The sequence below is a fragment of the Saimiri boliviensis genome, chromosome 8 (genome assembly GCF_048565385.1).
Source record: "Saimiri boliviensis isolate mSaiBol1 chromosome 8, mSaiBol1.pri, whole genome shotgun sequence".
NCBI classification, from domain to species: domain Eukaryota; kingdom Metazoa; phylum Chordata; class Mammalia; order Primates; family Cebidae; genus Saimiri; species Saimiri boliviensis.
The window spans coordinates 120,748,847-120,769,243 of NC_133456.1; the positions used below are offsets into that span (position 1 = coordinate 120,748,847).

Below are 20,397 nucleotides of genomic sequence, written 5' to 3' on the forward strand. Positions count from 1 at the left end.
TTTTTTTTGCAATTGGCATTCCTTCCAATGATCAGGAGGCATTGGTTCACTGCCACCATTAGGTTTTAAACATGCAGAGATTAAGTGAAAGTGGCTCTCTCTCACTATTCTTAAGATTTCTTTTTGAAAGACAAGATGAATTAAAGTTATTTTCCTAAATGGTGGTGATTTTTTAAAAATCACTTCAAATAAAATCTTTGAAATAAGCAAGTAATACTCCATCTGGTATATAGAGCAATATCCCTCCCTTACTGCTGATAAGGAAGAAACAAACATTTGCTATGTGGAAATGAGCCATGTATTCAGGAGTAAAACAGAGAGTGGGCTGCCTCAAATCACTTTTGTGTTATTTTGTTATTTCATTCAACAAATGTGTTACCATGCTGGATGGTCGACACTAGAGACATGCCTTCATGTCATATCTGAAACAGACACTATCCTTGCCTTCATGGAGCTTATAGTGTAGTGGAGGAGAAAGGTTTTAACTTTATTAAGCTCACCCAAATAAACAGAAACTATGAAGCTGAGAAGTGCTACACAGGACAGGGTATGGAGCTTTGGAAGCACATCACAGGGAACTCTGACCTAACTTGGAGCGTCACCCATTGGGAAAGAACATCTGAGTTGAGATCTGGGCAGATAATAGGTGATTTCCCAGGTGAAGAAGGAGGGGATGTGATGAAATATCCACCTGTAAGAGCAAACAGTATATGCAAAAACCCAGGGGAGGAGAGCATGGCATGTTTAGCACCTAAAGAAGGCCAGAGTCCAGGGTGGAAGCATTGGTGCAAGATGAGTTGAAAACCAGCTGGGCTGCTGGGCCCAGAGTCTGGGCTGAGAATGTTCATCTTTATTTCAAGATTGGCCAATGTAATTTACAATGATGCCATTCGTAAAAGATCACTCTGGCTGCAGAGGGCGCTGGCTGGAGGGGGCAAGTGTGGATGGATGCATGGACACCTGACTGGTGTCCAGGGAACAGAAGATGAATTGGAGTAGGAGGGAGAGGTGACTCATCATGAACCATAAAGAAACTTTTGAAAGGTTTTTGTCAACTTTGTTCAAGAAAGAATGCTATAAGCATAGATGAAACTCCAACTCTGTTGGGCAACATGCTTGCAAGGACATCATTTGAAGTTATTGTCAGAGCCCCACATGACAACAGTGACACCGGAAGGCAGGCAGGGAATAATCAGGATCAGAGGCCTCTTGTCCTGTCCCTACCTCACATGGCTTCTCCATCTGCAATCAGAAGGCAGCTGGTGAGACTTGAAGAAGTGGCACAATTATCAAGTGGTCATGCAGCTGGCTTCAAACATCCTCAGCATTTTTTCCTTCAAACATGCCACTCAGAGAGCAAGAAAAGCAAACCCCTGCCAGTAACTGCTCATTAATGATCACAGAGGACCTGGTGCCCAACATGAAGGTTGGCTTAGAGATACTCTTCTTCGCCCAGGATCAGAAATGGTACCAGGTGGGTACCCACAGTGAGTGGTATATAACCATGTGAGTCAACACAGAAAAGGACATCGCGTTCCTTCTGTTTATTTGCAAGTCTATTTTATACTGATGACTTAGCACGCATAAACCTAAGACTGAACAGAACCCAGAGGAGAAAAAGAAAATACTGTTTCCAGAAGAAAAATATACATATATTCTCAAATAAATTAGACTTCAGGTTGCTGTTTTACAAGCTTGCTGAGAATGTTTTCTTAGGAATGGGTAAGGAACCATGCAAGGATGGTATATACATTATTTTAATTGTATTTGTTTATTTATTTTGAGACAGAGTCTGGCTCTGTTGCCCAGGCTGGAGTGCAATGGTGTGATCTCAGCTCACTGCAACCTCCATCTCCCAGGCTCAAGAGATCCTCCTGCCTCAGCCTCCCAAAGAGCTAGTACTAGAGGCATGCACCACCAGGCCTGGCCCATATACATTCTTTTAAATTTGCCATGAAACATTTACAGGAATTTAAAATTATTGGAACGTTCCAGTCATTGCAATGAGAAAAAATTTATAGCAAATATAATTATTTTACTAAAAAGACTAAGCATGAGCTGAATAATTATAATTAATTTTTAAAAGTTCAATAAAGTTGCTGGATACAAGAGCAGAATTTTAAAGTGAGTAACTATTTATGCACTAACAAGAACAAATCAAAATATTTAATTTGAAAAAGTTCCCATGTCAGTATTAGCAACATAATAAGAAAAATACCTATGACAAGTTTCATAGAAAATGTTTTGGATACACATGAGAAAAAGCTACTAAGTATTACTAACGTATGTAAAAGACTAAATGGCCTGAGCAGGAAAATTCAATTTTATTTATTTATTTATTTTATTGTGTTTATTTTTTTGAGACAGAGTTTTGCTCTTTTGCCCAGGCTGGAGTGCAATGGCACGATCTTGGTTCACTGCAACCTCCGCCTCCCAGATTTAAGCGATTCTCCTGCCTCAGTCTCCCCAGTAGCTGGGACTACAGGCATGTACCACCATGCCCGGCTTTGTATTTTTAGTAGAGACGGGGTTTCTCCATGTGGGTCAGGCTGGTCTCAAACTCCTCATTTCAGGTGATTCCCCCCACCTCAGCCTCTCGAAGTGCTGGGATTACAGGCATGAGCTACCATGGCCTGCCTTAATTCAACATTATTAAAATTGCAGTTTATCAAAAAATAATTTATAAATTCATGTAAACCAACCAAGATGCCAACAGAATTTTAGGGTTTTGTTAACTTGATTTTCAATTTATTCTAAAGATGATCCAGAATGAAAAATCCAAAAAATAAGTTTTAAAAATGTTAAGGTACCTATCTGGTCTACCAAATATCAAAATATATCAAAGCTATGGTAATTAAAACAGCATGGAATTGGCATGGGAACATCCAAATAAGTTAATGCAAAGAGAAAGATCCAGAAACAAACTCTCACACGTGAGATGGCAGAATTTTATGAAGGTGGTATCCCAGATCATTGGAGGAAATAGCAGATAGGCCAATTGTCTGTATTGATACAATTGACTGTCCCTCTAGAGAAAAATAAGTGAAGTTAGATCCTTACCTTACGTTATACATAAAGTGAATTTCAGAATGATTAAGAATTCGAACTTTAAAATTTTTTTAAAAAGCTATAAAACTAATACAGGGAACTGGAAAGTATTTTTGTCCCCTTGGAATGACTTCAGAAAAGCCCAGCCTATATTAGAAAAACAGATATTATTTTTCTCTTTGTTTTAAAGAGCTTTACTGAGGTATAATTGATATAAAAACTGCACTCCTAGTTCCTAAGAAACAAAACCTATAAGCCATGAAGAAATAGTAAATATTTATTAATGTATAAAAGAGTAGATAAAAAGACATCCAGCTGGGTGTGGTGGCTCATACCTGTAATGTCGGTACTTTGAGAGGCCAAGGCAAGTGGATCACCTGAGGTCAGGAGTTTGAGAACAGCTGACCAATATGGTGAAATCCCATCTCTACTAAAAATATAAAAATTAGCCAGGCGTGGTGGCAGGTTCCTGTAGTCCCAGCTGCTCAGGAGGCTCAGACAGGAGAATTGCTTGAACCAGGGAGGCAGAGGTTGCAATGAGCCAAGATCTTGCCACTGCTCTCCAGCCTGGGCAACAGAGCGAGATTCCATCTCAAAAAAAAGACATCTGACATGCTAAGAGAAAATAAGTATTTGCAATTAGTATAACAGACAAAGGTTTAATTTGCATCATCAAAAATTAAAAAGACAAACAACCGGCCGGGCGCGGTGGCTCAAGCCTGTAATCCCAGCACTTTGGGAGGCCGAGGCGGGTGGATCACGAGGTCAAGAGATCGAGACCATCCTGGTCAACATGGTGAAACGCCGTCTCTACCATAAATACAAAAAATGAGCTGGGCATGGTAGCGCGTGCCTGTAATCCCAGCTACTCAGGAGGCTGAGGCAGGAGAATTGCCTGAACCCAGGAGGCGGAGGTTGCGGTGAGCTGAGATCGTGCCATTGCACTCCAGCCTGGGTAACAAGAGCAAAACTCCCCCTCATAAAAAAAAAAAAAAAAAAAAAGACAAACAACCACACAGAAAAAGTTCCAAAAGATCCAAAAAATGGCTATTTGACATGTAAAAAATTGTCAACCTCACTTGTAATCAGAAATATGAAAATTTAGACTAGATACATTTTGCCCCTATGAGAATTGGCCAAAAGAAAAAATAACAAAAAGACTGCACATCAATGAGAATTTAAAACAATGGATTTAAATCCAGATTAACAACCTTTTTTTAAAATTTCTTTTTTTTTAACTTCAAGTTCCAGGATACATATGCAGAATGTGCAGGTTTGTTACATAGGTAAATGTGTGCCATGTGGTTTGCTGCACCTATCAACCCACCACCTAGGTTTTGACCCTCACAAACATTAGGCTCTTTGTCCTAATGCTCCCCTGTCCCCTTGCCCGTCTCCCCTGACTGGCCCCAGTGTGTGTTGTTCCCCTCCCTGTGTCCATGTGTTGGAACACATTTGATGAACAATTTTAATACCATGGGGAGATTCAAAAGTCTATCAATGCCTAGATTCCAGATTGGACCAATTCAATCAAAACTTCCAAAAAACAGTACCTGGGCATCAGGGTCTTTTGTTTATTTGCTGCTTTGTTTAACAGCCTTGGCTAATTTCACTCTGAGGTTAAGGGTCCAAGATTGAAAACCATTGGTATGTTACTGGCGGAGTGTAAATTGGTGTTTGCTTTCTGTAAAAAGCTGTGAAACATTTTTTTACATAAACCAAGTTTGTTTTGTTTATCACTCTTCATTATTTCTCTTTTAAAAAATTTAATGCAAGGCTTCTCAAATTTTAGTGTGCACATATTATTTTTCTCTTTGTTTTAAATAGTTTTACTGAGGTATAATTGATAGTAAAAAACTGCACATCTTTAATGTATACAATTTCATGAGTTTGGATATATGCATATACCTGTGAAATCATTACTACAGTGAAAGTAATAAATATATCCATCACCTGAAAAAATTTCCTTCATCTCTGCCTTTCTTGTGGTGAGAACACTTAATATGAAATCTACTTCTTAAATGTTTTAAGTGCACGATATATATTGTTAACTATAGGTACTATGTTGTACAGCAGATATCAAGAACTTATTCATCTTTCATGAATAAAATTTTATACGCATTGAACAACTAAATAAAACTGCCTTAGCTACCATGGTTCATTCCTATCAAAAATCTTATAAATATATTGGCATGTGTATAGAACTCCCTATTAGTGCTATCAAAATGTAAATGTGCATTCTCTTTGACCCAAGTAATTTTATTTCAAAGAACCCATTCTATAGAAATAATGTACATATCTAAAGAATATGTAAAAAGTTTTAGCTGCAGTATTGTTTGTAGTAACAAAAACTGAATTGAGAGGCAACTTAAATGTTATCAATAAGGCAACTGTTAAATACATTAATGATATACACCTTTAATGAAATACTATGTAGTAATTAAAAGGAGTGTGGTAGATATAAAAGATCACCAAGACAGCATATTAAATATAAAAAGCAAAATGTAGACTAAGAAATAAGATTTTATTTATGTGAATAAACTACATAAGTATATGTATATAAACAGAGAAATATCTGGAAGGGGGCTTCTACTTTGCATGGCTTGAAGTTTCACATTAAGCATATATGAGTGTACAATTTGTACAATATTTAAAGTTTTTAAACACAGAAGGGAGTAAGGGAAATAGGAGAAGAATAACACATGCTTCTGTTATGCTCTATGTCACAGGATCAGCAGCCACAACCAGATGGCCATATGCATCCAGGGAGCAAGGGCTGGAAGGAACCACAGCCCTCCAACAGAAATCTCAAGGCCAATTTACCAAAAAGGGTCATGGAGTTTAATATGTTTCCTGCAAATATGCAATTTTAGATAACGACAATAGATTTATAGAGAGATGTAAAATGAAAAATCATTTATACCAAATCTGATGCCTCTTATTCATGCCTTAACTCATATGTTTAGAAATTCTTCAATATGCAGACTCTGTAACAGGACATGAGTGTGTGTCTTTAAAACAGAAAGCAAAGCAGCCTAGCACATTATGTAAACTGGGAACTAGCCAGTACTATTACTCTTCTCCAATAGGTACTTAGCTTTTTAAAATTGATTTTAGGGGAAAAGCATATTTTAAGGAACAAAAATAAGTGTTGCTGCAAATATATGGGGCAAGAAATTCCCCTAAAAAGATCTACTACATAAAACTGCCTTAGATATCACAGTTCATTCCAATAAAAAAATCGTATAAATAACTAGATGAGTGTGTGTATCATATTATGCTCTAGCTGTGCTGGCTCATAACACACATTCATGAATAAACACATGAGTGAATGAATGAACGAGTTAAAGCTTAAGGAAACTCCCCTAAGCTTAAGGGAACTCCTCTGAGATTTTTCATATTGTCACTTTTCAGTCATTAAGTTGATGTGGTAGCTTAGTGCTAGCTAGCAGTCATATAAACTGTTGTAAGTCAGTAGCATTGTATTATCATACTGATCTAATTGTCTTTACTCTGCTTTTTCTCCACAAATATTTACTTATAACAACCAAGAGACAAAGAGAGCTTAAAGCTCAAAAACTTCAGTATAGATTTCCCTTTGGGAACGATGGAGATGAGCCTCTCCATTTCTTCCACAATCTCCCTTATAACAAAAATAAAAGAAGACAAATTCTTCTTTTGTGGGCAATATAAGCATACAAGTAACATACATTACCAGTAATCCAAATAAAGTACATTCATTTCTTACACTACAATATTTATGATAACATGAATGCAGATTATGAGTAGACATTTTTTAGCTGATGGAATTTAAATATCTTATGATTTCAAACAGGCAATTTAAAAAAATAGTCACAAAAGTTCTCCTATTGTTTGTCACTGACTTTTTAAAAAAAGTCAACCCACATCGATGTAGCAACACATGTATTAACTTAAAGTTTCTCAGGAACATGGTACTCATTTTCCTTTTTAACTACTGGAGTTGATTTGAGTGGATAAACAGTGACTATTGTTTTCCATTTTTGAAAGACTCTTTTTAACAAGAACAACTCTGTGCCATCACAATAGTTTCCATTTTTATTAGTAAAAATTTAGCAAAGGGCACAGTCTAATATGGCCTTCCAAACATGAATACTGAGTTTCTTTATAGAAAGGGCTCCCTGTTGACTCTCTTACTCAAATAAACAAATCCAAACAAGAGAAAAGATAGGAAGGTACAACAGCAAGCTCTGCAGGCCTCCTGGGTCCTGAATTTCTTGACAGTCAAACAGAACAACCAGGCAATGGGCAATAAAGATAGAAGCCTGGACTTGGTCCCAGCCTTCTGTGTGGCCTGGAGCAAAGAATTTCTCAGCGTTTCCACCAATGAAACAAGGATCAAACTACCTGCCACTCTATACCCAAAACTCAAGTAATGGGAAAGGAATTTAATTAACTGTAATTGATTGCAAAGTACATCAAATTCCTACAACAAAAACTCATACAACTTCCAATTACCACTCAAAAGAACTCTTTAAACAATCAAGGTGTGTGTGTGTGTGTGTGTGTGTGTGTGTGTGTGTGCGTGTATCAGTTTATGTAAGATCATTAAGGAACTAAGCCTCACAAATGGAGTCCTTAACAAAGCTTTTCAGGTCTGAAAAATGTCTTTGCCAAGAATCCCCCTCCAGAGAAGAAATCCAAAATATGCCAAGGAAAGAACTCTGGGGGTCCCTTCTGAAGCTGGCAGCCCAGTGGCATTTCTGATGTGAATGTCTTTTAGATGTCACTCTGCAACGGAGTATTGGCCACTGCTAAGCTGAGATCCACCAGGCATCTTCACTTTTCATGGCCTGAAAATTCTCAATTCGTAGTTACAGAGCAGAAGCATGGCAAGCAATCTGGCTCATGTGAAAGGTGAAATCGACACTAATGTTTTAGGAATTTGATGATGTAGAATGAACACATCAGCCCACCCCTCACCAAACCATCGTGGGTCAGGGGAGAGGATGAATGTGTGGTAATGCCCATCCCTTCTACCCATGTAATCCTGTTGTCACTGTCTTCTCATCCCTTCCCATCAGATTCACATGGCATATCACCTGCTGCTGGATTCATCTTTCCAAATCAATGCTTTCAGCATCCTTTTCCCCATTCTCCCACCTGGACTCTGATCAAAATCCCAGGTACAGAAGCTGGCATCCCACAGGGAGGAGGTACCCATGGAGAAAAGGCCCTGGGAATGAGCCCTAGAAGGCTCCATCATTGCAGCAAGTACTCAGGAATAAAACCGGCTGGATGAAGCAACTCACAGTATGGGCAGATGTCCATCTGTGCTTACCAATATAATCCTTGTGGAGCCTAGAGCTGGTACCTGGATAATACGGGCATCTTATCTTCTAGTGACAGCTCTAGGAAATATCTTCAAGGGAGATAAATCAAAATGCTAGGCCCAGCCTCTGACATGTCTCTAAACTACCAAAAAGCTGACCAGCCAACCACGTGCTTGGCACTATTCTAGTCTTTTCCATTTGTTCTTGGATTTACTGATCCTATAGTATTAAGTACCATAACCATTCCAACTTCAATCCACATTGAAATGGATTTCAACATGTTTTTGACCTTGGGTCTAGAAATTCTTTTTCATTACAATGTGTATAAAATGCAAATCTACTTATAATTATTACCTTTCAACATTTTACCCCTCTCTACTGAAGAATCCCCATTTGTATCAATTTATAGCATACAGTACTTGTAACTAATATTTATTTCCACATTTCCAAACAAAGGAAATATCCTACATCCCTTCTCCTATTTTACAAAGGGGATCTCCACATACCTTATTTAGAAATGAGCACGATTTCACTCAAGTTGTAGAGAGACTCATAGAATTAGTATGGAGCATAGAGACATTAACAAATCATCTCCTTTAATCGCCAAAATTGATCAAAAGCAAGACATTTTCCTTGCAAAATTTTTAAACAATCCTGGCCAGGGAAGAATATAATATCCATATAAAGTCAGCAAATAGAGCAATCAACTGGAATGTCTACAAGAAAAAAGGCAGGAAAAGGAAGAGAGAAGGATGCAAGAAAAGTGGGAAAGAAGTCAACAGCAGAAAGAAAGGCAGGCTCAGGGGCAGGAAGAACTGCTTTCAGGGAGCCGAGAGTGAAGAACAGCAAAGCCCTGCCACTAAGGAACCTCGTCATCTCCCATTTGCCCCATAGGGGCAGAGGTGGGGAGGCGAGCTTGTACACATTAGCAAGATGCTCTGCAAGATACAGCAATAAATTTAATCTGGTATCTCTACTCAAGAAGTAGGTATTAAGACAGACAACCTGAACCATCAGAATGGCAGAAGGCAGAACACAGGTGCTTATCAGTAAGGTAGCTGAAAACGGGGTTCATTATTTCCTTTAGAATTAGGATACAGAGTCATCAGCTAGGGGAGAGACAAGAAGCTGGATGGTTGGTGAGTAAAAATATGATATATTCATTAATTTAAAAACTACATTGTGTTCAAAAACTCTGATGAAAAGAATATATACATATATAAAACTTGCAGATTGAAATTAACATATGTCAAACCAAATAATTAAATACAAACTCCATATATTTGCCAAGATATGAGCTCATAGCTCCAGACGAATAAGTTATGGCTCACTGACCTGTGTGGGTATTAACGAGCTCATCAAATCTTTTTTTCCCAACAATCACAGACATTACACTACTTGGAAAATGGTAAATAGAAAGTCAGGTCAACATGAACATTTCTCTGCTAGCTTAAATCTACATTTAAGTCATAATTTCATAAATTAAAATGTCAAGTATATTTATTTTGAGATTACCTAGAGACATTCAATTTTGCATTTCAGAGACTTTTAATAGCGTTTTGTGTCTCCATATAAAACATTTATCTGTGTCAAAAACCTTGAAATCATTTATAGATATACTTTTCCTTTTATTGGCTATGTTAAGAAAATTTACCTGTGGGAACTATAAGAATTCCAAGCAATTTACTGTCTGGCCAAGAGTATCACATTTGCACATGATTTATTGATGAATAGCTTGTGCAAATTTAAGTAGCACTTCATCAATAAATGTTTTCTTTAGCTGTACTGGGACAAAAATAGTGCATCTCTTTTTTGCCTAATGCTACATGGAGTTATCCTAAATAGTTGAAAAACTCAAGATAGTTATCCAGTAATTAGGCTATTCTGAGATACTCTCTTTGCGATGCTCACTGGGAGGATATTATTGAGGCTGTTCACTCTCTCACTCCATGCCTGCCCCCATTAAATCCTAAGGGAGAAAATTCTTTCTGCTCTTAGCACCAGGATCAGTTATACTCACTGGCAACTGGTTTGTTTTCATTTTAAGATGATGAGAGACTTCCCCTTTCTGTATTAACTCACTTTATTTCCCTCCTTTTATTGGTTGCTAGAGAACTGAAAGTAAAAATTGAAGGCCACCTGTACAAGTCAATTAAGTCTCCATGCCACACATTTTCTACAATAATAATAAGCAATAGAAATAATTCTAATTGCCAACAGTTACTAAGTACTTTGTGCTAAGCACTTTACATGTGTTATATTTCATTTAATATTCTTCATAATCCTAATATGAGAGAACTTTTATTTTTCCATCTTCACCAGTGAGGAAACTGAAGCTTAGAGGGGTTAGTCAACTCACCCAGGGCCACTGAGTAAGCGGCAGAACTTCAACTCAACTGGTCTTTCCAGCATCAAAGATCATGCTTCTAATTACTCTGGTATTCTGCTTCCTGGCCCATCTTTTGTTTCTGCCATTTTGACTATGTTTCCTTTTGCTAATGAAATAAAGATAATGGACCAGGACTCTTGAGAAAAACTCAGGACTCTCTTAACTCATCCTCTGAAAGGCTATGCCTTGGACAGTCACAGAGGCTTATGGCTGTAATCCCAACACTTTGGGAAGCCAAGGTGGGAAGATTGCTTAAGGCCAGGAGTTCAAGATCAGCCTGGGAAAGAGAAAAAGAAAGAAGAGAGGGGAGGGGAGGGGAGAGGAGAGGAGAGGAGGGGAGGGGGGAGAGAGAAAGGGAGAGGAGGGGAGGAGAGAAAAAGAAAGAGGGGAGGGGAGGGGAGAGGAGAGGAGAGGAAGGGAGGGGGGAGGGAAGGGGAGGAGAGAGAAAGGGAGGGGAGGGGAGGAGAGAGAAAGGGAGGGGATGGGAGGAGAGAGAAAGAAGGGAGGGAAGGGGAGGGGAGGGGAGGGGAGAGGAGAGGAGGGGGGAGGGGAGGGGAGGAGAGGAGGGGGGAGGGGAGGGGAGGAGAGAGAAAGGGAGGGGAGGGGAGGAGAGAGAAAGGGAGGGGAGGGGAGGAGAGAGAAAGGGAGGGGAGGGGAGGAGAGAGAAAGGGAGGGGAGGGATGGGGAGGGGAGGGGAGGGGAGGGATGGGGAGGGGAGGGGAGGGGAGGGAAAGAAGGAAGGGAGGGCCATGTCTAAGCCCCAGTGGGCCCGTCTAGAGCTGCCCACCTCAAAGAGAGGGAGTAGTGTTGGCAAAGTTCTCCACTGTCAGTTCCCCCCTCCCTAGATGACATGCTTTTCAAGAGTCCAGGAGAGATGATCACAGGAGGCTCTGTGGTTCGGCACAGACGCAGAGGCACTGGTGCAAGGGTGTCCTAAATGCCCCAAGGCTGCATATCGTCACCGTGCATGCCAGAGTGGGCTGCTGTGTTGAAAAATGTGGTTTGTGCACAAGTACTCTTGGCAAAGGGGAGTGCAGGGGCATGTGGCCTGAATCTGGCCTGTGCTCCATGCTAGCGTTTCCAAATTCCCAACAGATTAATCTTCAAGATCCAGGAATATGCAATCAAAATTCCTAGGAATTTTCATGAGTTGCCAAAGTTGTATTATTCTGTATTTTTCCTAACATTTCATTTACATGTCTTTAAATAATAATGAATGCCTGTAATAAGAGTGAATCATTTCTATCATAATAAAGAGTGAATCATGCTTTTGTGGTAGAGTTATGCTAAAAATTTCAGAGGTTTTCTGTAAAAAAAAAATCTTATATAATAAATGCATGACTTATTATTATGAGCCAGAATATGTGACATAATTGTATACTGCAACAACATGTAAAAACAATGTGCACTTGATATAGAAATTTCATAATACAAAACACTAAATGAGGAAAACATTAACACAAAATAAATGCCAAATAAAAACCATTTTAAAAATTGACAGGTGCCATAAAAATATTTAATATTTATAAAGTATTATGCTTAAAAATGAAATTTTAAAACTCACAAAATATTAACTATCCTCTCCAATAGTCTAGAGGTTTCTTTCATGACAAACAGTCCAAACTAAAAAAAAATTTTTCATTTGTTTTGACGTTGGTCAAATCATCAAGAGCCTGCCAAAAGAATCTCCAAGTTGAGCATTAGGGCTTCATATAAGCTCATACCCTTTTTGAGATATGAAAGTATTTATTTATTTATTTATTTATTTATTTATTCATTTTGAGACAGAGTTTTGCTCTTGTCCCCCAGGCTGGAGTGCAATGGCATGATCTTGGCTCAACCTTCGCCTCCAGGGTTCAAGCGATTATCCTGCCTCAGCCTCCCATAGCTGGGATTACAGGCAACCACCACCATCCCTGGGTAAACGTTTTTGGTATTTTTCACAGAGATGAGATTTCACCATGTTGGCCAGGCTGGTCTTAAACTCCTGATCCTAGATGATCCAGCTGCCTTGGCCTCCAAAAGTATTGGGATTACAGGCGTGAGTCACCACACCTGGCCAAAATATTATTTATTTTTAATTGGCCAAGAATAATGGTATATATTTATGGGATACAATGTAGTATTTTGATAAATGTTTACATTTTGCAATGATTAAGTCAAGGAAAGCCACTGGCACATGCCCTTGGTTGATTTGACCAAAGACACAGAAAACATGAATTAAGTCAAATGTTTTTTCACAAATACTTCTGGACGTTTGGCTTTACACAAGGCCTAAATATCATCAATACCTGCTATCTGACGTCAGAAATAAATATTAATCTGGGTTTTGGTGAGCCATTTCCCTTGCCCTCCCGCAAATTCAAGTACTTAAATACATTACATGGGTCAATTATTATGTAAAATATTCTCATATATGCTATCTGACTTAAGAGAGAAATGAAAACAGACCAATCCACACTATAAGCACCCACAATGTCTCAGAAACCATGCTATACGTTTCAAGTGTGTTTTAAAAACTTTATAATAATCCTGTGGTACAGGTATATTAATTTTATTCCATGGGTTGAAAAAATTAGGGATCAAACTGTAATGTTTCAACAGCTACATTACTAGTAAATGAAACAGCCTAGAGTTTAACCAAAGTTCAGCTTTAAAAATCCATGTTATTTCTTCCACACCATACTACAAATCATAAAACAACAGCAAGTCACAGTTTCAGCTGTTTACCAGGCCCACTCTCCAGCAAGAAGAGATGGTTGGTACCAGGCAGTCTAGTTGGTCCATGAGGATGAATCTTGCATCCTCAGGGTAATAAGACCTTCCCCTGCACACACTTAGATAAAACAACAGGAATGTTTGCTACTCTTATTTGAAAGAAACATAAAGTAAACTTGGAAGCAGCGTATATATTTTTGGGAAAGTATTTTAAATGAACATTGCCAACATAGTACCGTAGACCTTTCTTACCTTTAAATATTTCACCAGCTTCTGAATTTGCCAATATTCTGATGGCAAATCTGCATTTGCTTCCTGACGATGGTCAGGTGGTTCTTCATCTTCCTCACTTTCTGAGGAGCTGTCACTAATGATTTCCTCAATCTTTTCAGCACTCTTTCTAGGAACAATGACAACACATAAACACATGTAAGCTATAGTGTGGAGACGGTTATAATAACATTTTGGCAACACGGGCACAAGCAATGGATCAGATACCAACACCTTCTGAGTTCTAGTAGATCTCTATTAAGATCTGCATGAGGCCAAGTGCAGTGGCTCATGCCTATAATCCCAGAGCTTTGGGAGGCTGAGGTAGGAGGATCACTTGAGGTCAAGAGTTCAACACCAGCCTGGACAACATAGTAAGACTCTGTCTCTACAAAAATATATATATATTTTTTTTAATTAGCCAGACATGGTGGTACATGCCTATAATCCCAGCTACTCAGGAGGCTGAGGCAGGAAGATCACTTGAGCCCAGGAGTTTGAGCCGCAGTAAACCATTATTGCATTATCACACCACTGCACTCCAGTATGGGAGACAGGGAAAGACCTTGTCTCAAAAAAAGTAAAATAAAAAAGAAATGGGTGAGATGAATAAACCTGTGTCTACTGCAGGTGCAATTGCTCTGGGTGCAATAATCATAATAACGAAAACAGTGAGAAATAAACAAGGGAATTCAGTAAATGACTTAAGGCTATGCTTTTTAGTAAGACCCCCACTCATTACATGTTGTCATCTATACTTACAGGTATTTCAACTTACTTATTTAAGTAAAATTAAAGAAAATTTTAAAATTCAGTTCTCCAAGCACACCAGCCACATTTCAAGTGCTCATGGCCCCATGTGCCTGGTGGTTACCACACTGCACAGCTCAGATACTGAGTATTTCTATTATTCCAGAAAGTTCAACTGGACAGTTCAAAAGGCCCTCAAGTGAAAGAGTCTCTGTTACCAAAGAGAGTCAATATTCAGCACATATTTCCAGAATGCCTACACTGAAGTACATGGAAAGCACAAGGTGCCAAAGAACAGCAATGACATGAATATAATCAGGTTCAGGACCGAAGAGTTAACCACCGACTCTGAGAGGCATTAGCATGCAAAGTGTTGAGTTCCACAGAACATTACATTCTATGGTTTGATGCATGGACAACAGTATTATAAGAGCCTTCTGTAATCCCTATGTCCCTGCAGAGGTCTCTCATGCACAATCATCACACCAGCCTGTCTCCACCTCCCACTGCCAGATGCAAGGTTATTGCCATTGGGTCACCAAACCCTCAATGATGCTTCAGGAACTACTCATCCATCACTCACATCCCAGGATGTTTATCCTGATATTGTTTCCCACATGTTCCTGATCTCACAGGACAGGAGCAAACTTTTAAATCTTCTGGCTAATTTTAATATTAAATAATACCAACAGCAGCCACCAGTTCTAAATGTCAATTTTTGTCCGAGGCACTCATTATTTCTAAACCTCACAACCCGCTCACAAGGCAGGCTCTATTATCCCCATTCTACAAGCAAGGAGACCTCAGAGAAATTAAGAGGAAAGAAAAAAAAATCATCCATTTTGAAGGATCCACAATTACTTAAAATATGACTCTTGCCAATCACATATTAAGGTGTCCTTAAATATCAAAGTCACAAGGTCAGTGACCACTATAGAACACACAAGTCCACAATACTTTTCCTCTAATTCTGAAATCCAAAAAGCTCTGAAAACTGATTTTTCCCCCCACTGGACTTAACTTGTTACGGAGGCCTTATATGAATTGATACGAGACTACTTATGGCCTTTATTGCTCTCATTCATTGTGAATATTCATGTTTCACTACAGAAATGCTCATGTTTTTTATTGTAGGGTGTTGGCTCACAGTTCAATAGAGGTCATTATATAATATACATTATATGAATTTCATCACCCTTTTTTAAAGTGAGTTTTTCAGAATCCTATGAATTTGGTCACAAGAATTCGGGACAACAGACTATAGATAAAATGTCTCCTTTTATTCTTTCAACAATATATTAGGCTGTTATTACTCTCATTATAGAGACGATGAGTTAAAAAATAATTTGGGCCAGGCATTGTGACTCATGCCTGTAATCTCAGCACTTTGGGAGGCCAATGAGTGGACTGCTTGAAGTCGGGAGTTTGAGACCAGCATGGCCAACACGGTGAAACCCTGTCTCTACTAAAAATACAAAAATTAGCTGAGTGTGGTGGCACACACCTCTTGTCCCAGTTACTCAGGAGTCTGAGATAGGATAATCACTTGAACCTGGGAGGCAGAGGTTGCAGTGAGGCAAGACCGTGCTACCGCCGCAGCCTGGGTGACAGAGCAAGACTCTGTCTCAATAATAATAATAATAATAACTATGAAGAAAACTCCATGGTTAGTAAAGTGGCTGTGTTAAAACAAATAGTTGTAATGGGAGCTGTTCACGGTGGTTCCTACAGGAATTGGTGTAGTCATTTAACTTACATGTGCCTCAGTTTCCTCACCTGAAAATTGGGGATGATAATAGCAATTAGTATGTAAAGAGCTTATTACAGTGCCTGGCATAGAGAGAGCATGAAATACATGTTAGATACTTCTGTATTATCATGCATATTCATGCAACAAACGTCCATGGAGGGCTTGTTGGCTACCAGGTATCAAGGGAATGCTGCTGAAGAATGCTGTCTTTCAGTATCTTTCTCAAACTCCAAGGAAAAGCTGTGGTTTTGCTTTTGAAGATCTGATCTGTTTTAATCTTAGGGACCCCATCAATTAAATCGCTTGTTAGGTTTTTGCCTTCCTTGATCTTCAGCAATGACAGAATCAAATCTGTGGTCTATGAGTAATTATCTAAAGTTCCCATTATTTTGCAGCTTAGCACCTTGTCCACTTTGGTAACTATCAGAAAATGTTTATTTCTGTGTTTTCTTGTATTAGTAAGTTCCATAAAGGCAAGGACCATTTCTGTCTTTTTTTTTTTTTTTTTTTTTTTTTTTTTTTGAGACAGAGTTTCACTCTTGTTACCCAGGCTGGAGTGCAATGGCGCGATCTCGGCTCACCGCAACCTCCGCCTCCTGGGTTCAGGCAATTCTCCTGCCTCAGCCTCCTGAGTAGCTGGGATTACAGGCGTGCCTCACCATGCCCAGCTAATTTTTTGTATTTTTAGTAGAGACGGGGTTTCACCGTGTTGACCAGGATGGTCTCGATCTCTTGACCTCGTGATCCACCCGCCTCAGCCTCCCAAAGTGCTGGGATTACAGGCTTGAGCCACCGCGCCCGGCCCATTTCTGTCTTTTATACTGTCTCACCTAGCACAAGAAAGGCATTCAATAAATATTTGCTAGAAGAATCAATAGATTAAAGCATGTGTAAATAACAATGAATAACAATGTGTAAAAAACAAATGAATTCAATCTAGGTTATGATTATGAAAGGAGGATATTTCTGGTGATTATTCCAGGAAGTGGCAATAGAGGCAGGTTGATGGAGAGGAGGCAACAGTCAGTGAGACTGAAACCAGGGAGTGCAAAGGCCAAGATTTGGTACTGGTCTTCCTCTTGGGGTTTCAGGTTTTTCAAGATGATGACTGGATATAGGATGAAAGTGAGAGCAAGTCAATGTTAACATCGTCAGTGATCATGGATCCATGGAAAACAGCAAAGACAGAGGGTTACATCAGCCTCATGGGAAAGGAGGTCTAATCTGAAGAGTAAGGTAGTTTGAAGCAATAAAGAGGACATTTCTGTCTCCGTGGTTATACAGGACCTTCGGAAAAGAAGACCTGAAGGAGAATCGCTGTTGTCATGGAAAATTTTCAATAAATGCAAGAAAGAAGAGAGTGGAGGCTTCAGTGTGACCCTGTCACACTGTCAGGCTGGTATCAGCAGAGTCATAGGTGGAGCATGAACTCCCACTACCCTCCAGAAACAGTGAGGACCCCCTGGCCTGTCCCCCTTAGGTGTCGATGAAGGCCTATGGGAAACCCTGCTCTTTCTATTCCTCACCAGCCTAGGGAAGCAGTACACACCTCAACCTGCAAATATAGTGGCAGAGAAGGTTTTCTAAAATCTAAGATTTAGGCCAGGTGCAGTGGCTCCCATCTGTAATCTCAGCACATTGGAAGGCTGAGGCGGGTGGATTACATGAGGTCACGTGTTCAAGAGAGGAGGGTGAGGACATAAGGAAATTCATTTCCTTGTAGTATGAGGAGGCCCAAGTCAAAAGCATAGAAGAAAGAGCAAAGTGGAAGAATGATTCAGATGGGATATTGTAGAGCAAGACAGGGATATTGTAGAGAGTCCAGGAGGAGACAGACTCAATTGGGTTTGCATTTAAAGTGGTGTCCGTGGGTAAAAGGAATCCCAGGACCCTACCAGCCACTCCCTGGACTCATGTATTCATTCTGGGCTCCCATTAATCTTTTAAAAACATATCTGGGTCCCAGGTAATCCATAAAAGGGTTACTGACACCCTACACAGTGCAAACCTGGAGTGAAATCAACGAGGGCTCAAAATGGGCCATCTGCAGAAGTGTAACTTTGATTTACAAAAATAGAATTAGTGGAATCATGATCATCGTGCTCTAATTATAAAAAGTCTTAAGAGAAAGTATACTTTATTCCTCATTGCTCTAGAAGCTTCTAACTCCACATTAAGCTCATGGGCAAGGAATAGTCCATTCAAGCCTCATGCTCGTATCTAATTCCATTCTCATTTTCTTTGTTTCTCTCCCTCCTCTCCTCTCTCCAACTCTCAGTGGGTTCTCGTCTGTAAAAGTCTTTTCTGCTCTATTTCATTTTGGAGCATAGGAAGAGGATGGGCAATTTTTAAATTGTATTAATTTGCAAGATTCCATGATTCTCTTTATTTCTTACAGGTTTTTTGGCACAGAGAGCCCCAATTTTTACACTTCCAAAAGCCAATTTGTGTGTAAAATACTATGATTGTGCTCTCTGGACCATGGTGGAGGGAAAGCCTGAATTGAAGCATCTGTTCCCATTTAACGAGTCTCCTGAGTGAAGTTTCCAGTAGATCAGGTCTATTCAAGAAGTGGCTTACATTTAACTTAAAGATTCCAGATTGAAGCATATACTAGAATAAGTCTAAATTCTTTGGGGAAAGCCTAAATTTACTTTCTCTTAGCCTAACAAGCTCCTGGAGTTGAGGGCAGAATGAAACATGTCTACCCAATCCCTCCACAACCCATTTTAAAAAGCAGCACCCCAAAGAAAAGCTTTTCTTTCCAGTCAATGAATCCTTTGATAGCTAACTTCAAAATGCTTTTCCTATTTGACATGATTCCTTCCTATCCTATCCCATAACAACTGCATATTCAGGAGGTAAAAAGAAGCAAACGCCAATGTTGAATTGATCTACAAATTCTACTTTAAGAAACACTTCTCTACCACAGCATTCTATCTATTTAGGCAAGATTAGACACAGAGGACTTTTCATTTTTATCATTGAATAATAGTTGTTGTTTGGATACATTATGACTTTACCTTAACCTATTACCTTGAAGTTCTCTAACTCGCTAAAAATTGAAATACTTTGGCCCAATACCTATTTCAGGAAAGATGAATTAGATATGCTTTTCTTTATTTCTCCCACCAAGTACAGCTAAAAATTTGGATACTGTATATAAAACAAACATAAGGTGAATCTGAATGATAGAGAGGGGGAAAAAGAGGACTATCTAGGGATCTAAAGACCTGTGGATCAACACAGCAGTGCATTCCCTGGGTTTTACTTTTGACTCATTCATCCTAGACTGGGCACTGGAAAAGCCAGCAAAGCAGAAACTCCAGTGGGTGCAGACAAAAAAAACAGGACTTAAGAAAGTCACGCTCTGTCTCATTCAAAGGGCCAGAAAAGGAAAGCCTAGTAAGACAGAAAATGTTTAGATAACAAATGATCTATTTCAGTCAACACTGCAGAAAACAGTGTGGCCCAACTCTACCTCTTACAGCAAAGGCCAAGTGAAGAGCCTCAGGGTCTATCTTTATCAGACTGTAAGAAAGCACTGCAACCCCCCTGCTGGGGTGGCATCAGAGAAGGCCTGACAGAGAGTCAGATGCTCACTGCCTCTCAGCAAAAATGAAGCCACTCCCCCGAACTGTGATGTCAGTAGAGCCCACTGACAAAGTAACCGAGGACTTCGCTGTCACACTGTCAGGCTGGTATCAGCAGGGTCATAGGTGGAGCATGAACTCTCCCACTACCCTCCAGAAACAATGAGGACCCCCTTGCCTGTCCCCCTTGGGTGTCGATGAAGGCCTATGGGAAAACCTGCTCTTTCTATTCTTCGCCGGCCTAGGGAAGCAGCACATACCTCAACCTGCAAATGTAGGGCAGAGAAGGTTTTCTAAAATCTAAGATTTAGGCCAGGTGCAGTGGCTCACATCTGTAATCTCAGCACATTGGAAGGCTGAGGCGGGTGGATCACATGAGGTCACGTGTTCAAGATCAGCCTGGCCTGCATGGCAAAACCCTATATCTACTAAAAATACAAAAATTAGCCAGGTGTGGTAGCACATGCCTGTAATCCTAGCTTCTCAAGAGGCTGAGGCAGGAGAATTACTTGAACCCAGGAAGCGGAGGTTGCTGTGAGCCAAGACTGTACCACTGCACTCCAGCCT

At 39.7% G+C, this 20,397-nt stretch overlaps 1 protein-coding gene across 4 annotated transcripts in view; it reads right to left on the reverse strand.

Moving 5' to 3' along the window:
- Positions 1-20,397, reverse strand: part of ODAD2 (outer dynein arm docking complex subunit 2) — a 156,627-nt gene that overhangs the window by 107,184 nt on the left and 29,046 nt on the right. For all 4 annotated transcript variants that reach the window (XM_074405155.1, XM_039478994.2, XM_074405157.1 and 1 more), the window contains one exon: positions 13,720-13,867. In XM_074405155.1, the coding sequence (XP_074261256.1) occupies positions 13,720-13,867 (148 nt within the window). The remainder of the gene's footprint in view (positions 1-13,719; positions 13,868-20,397) is intronic.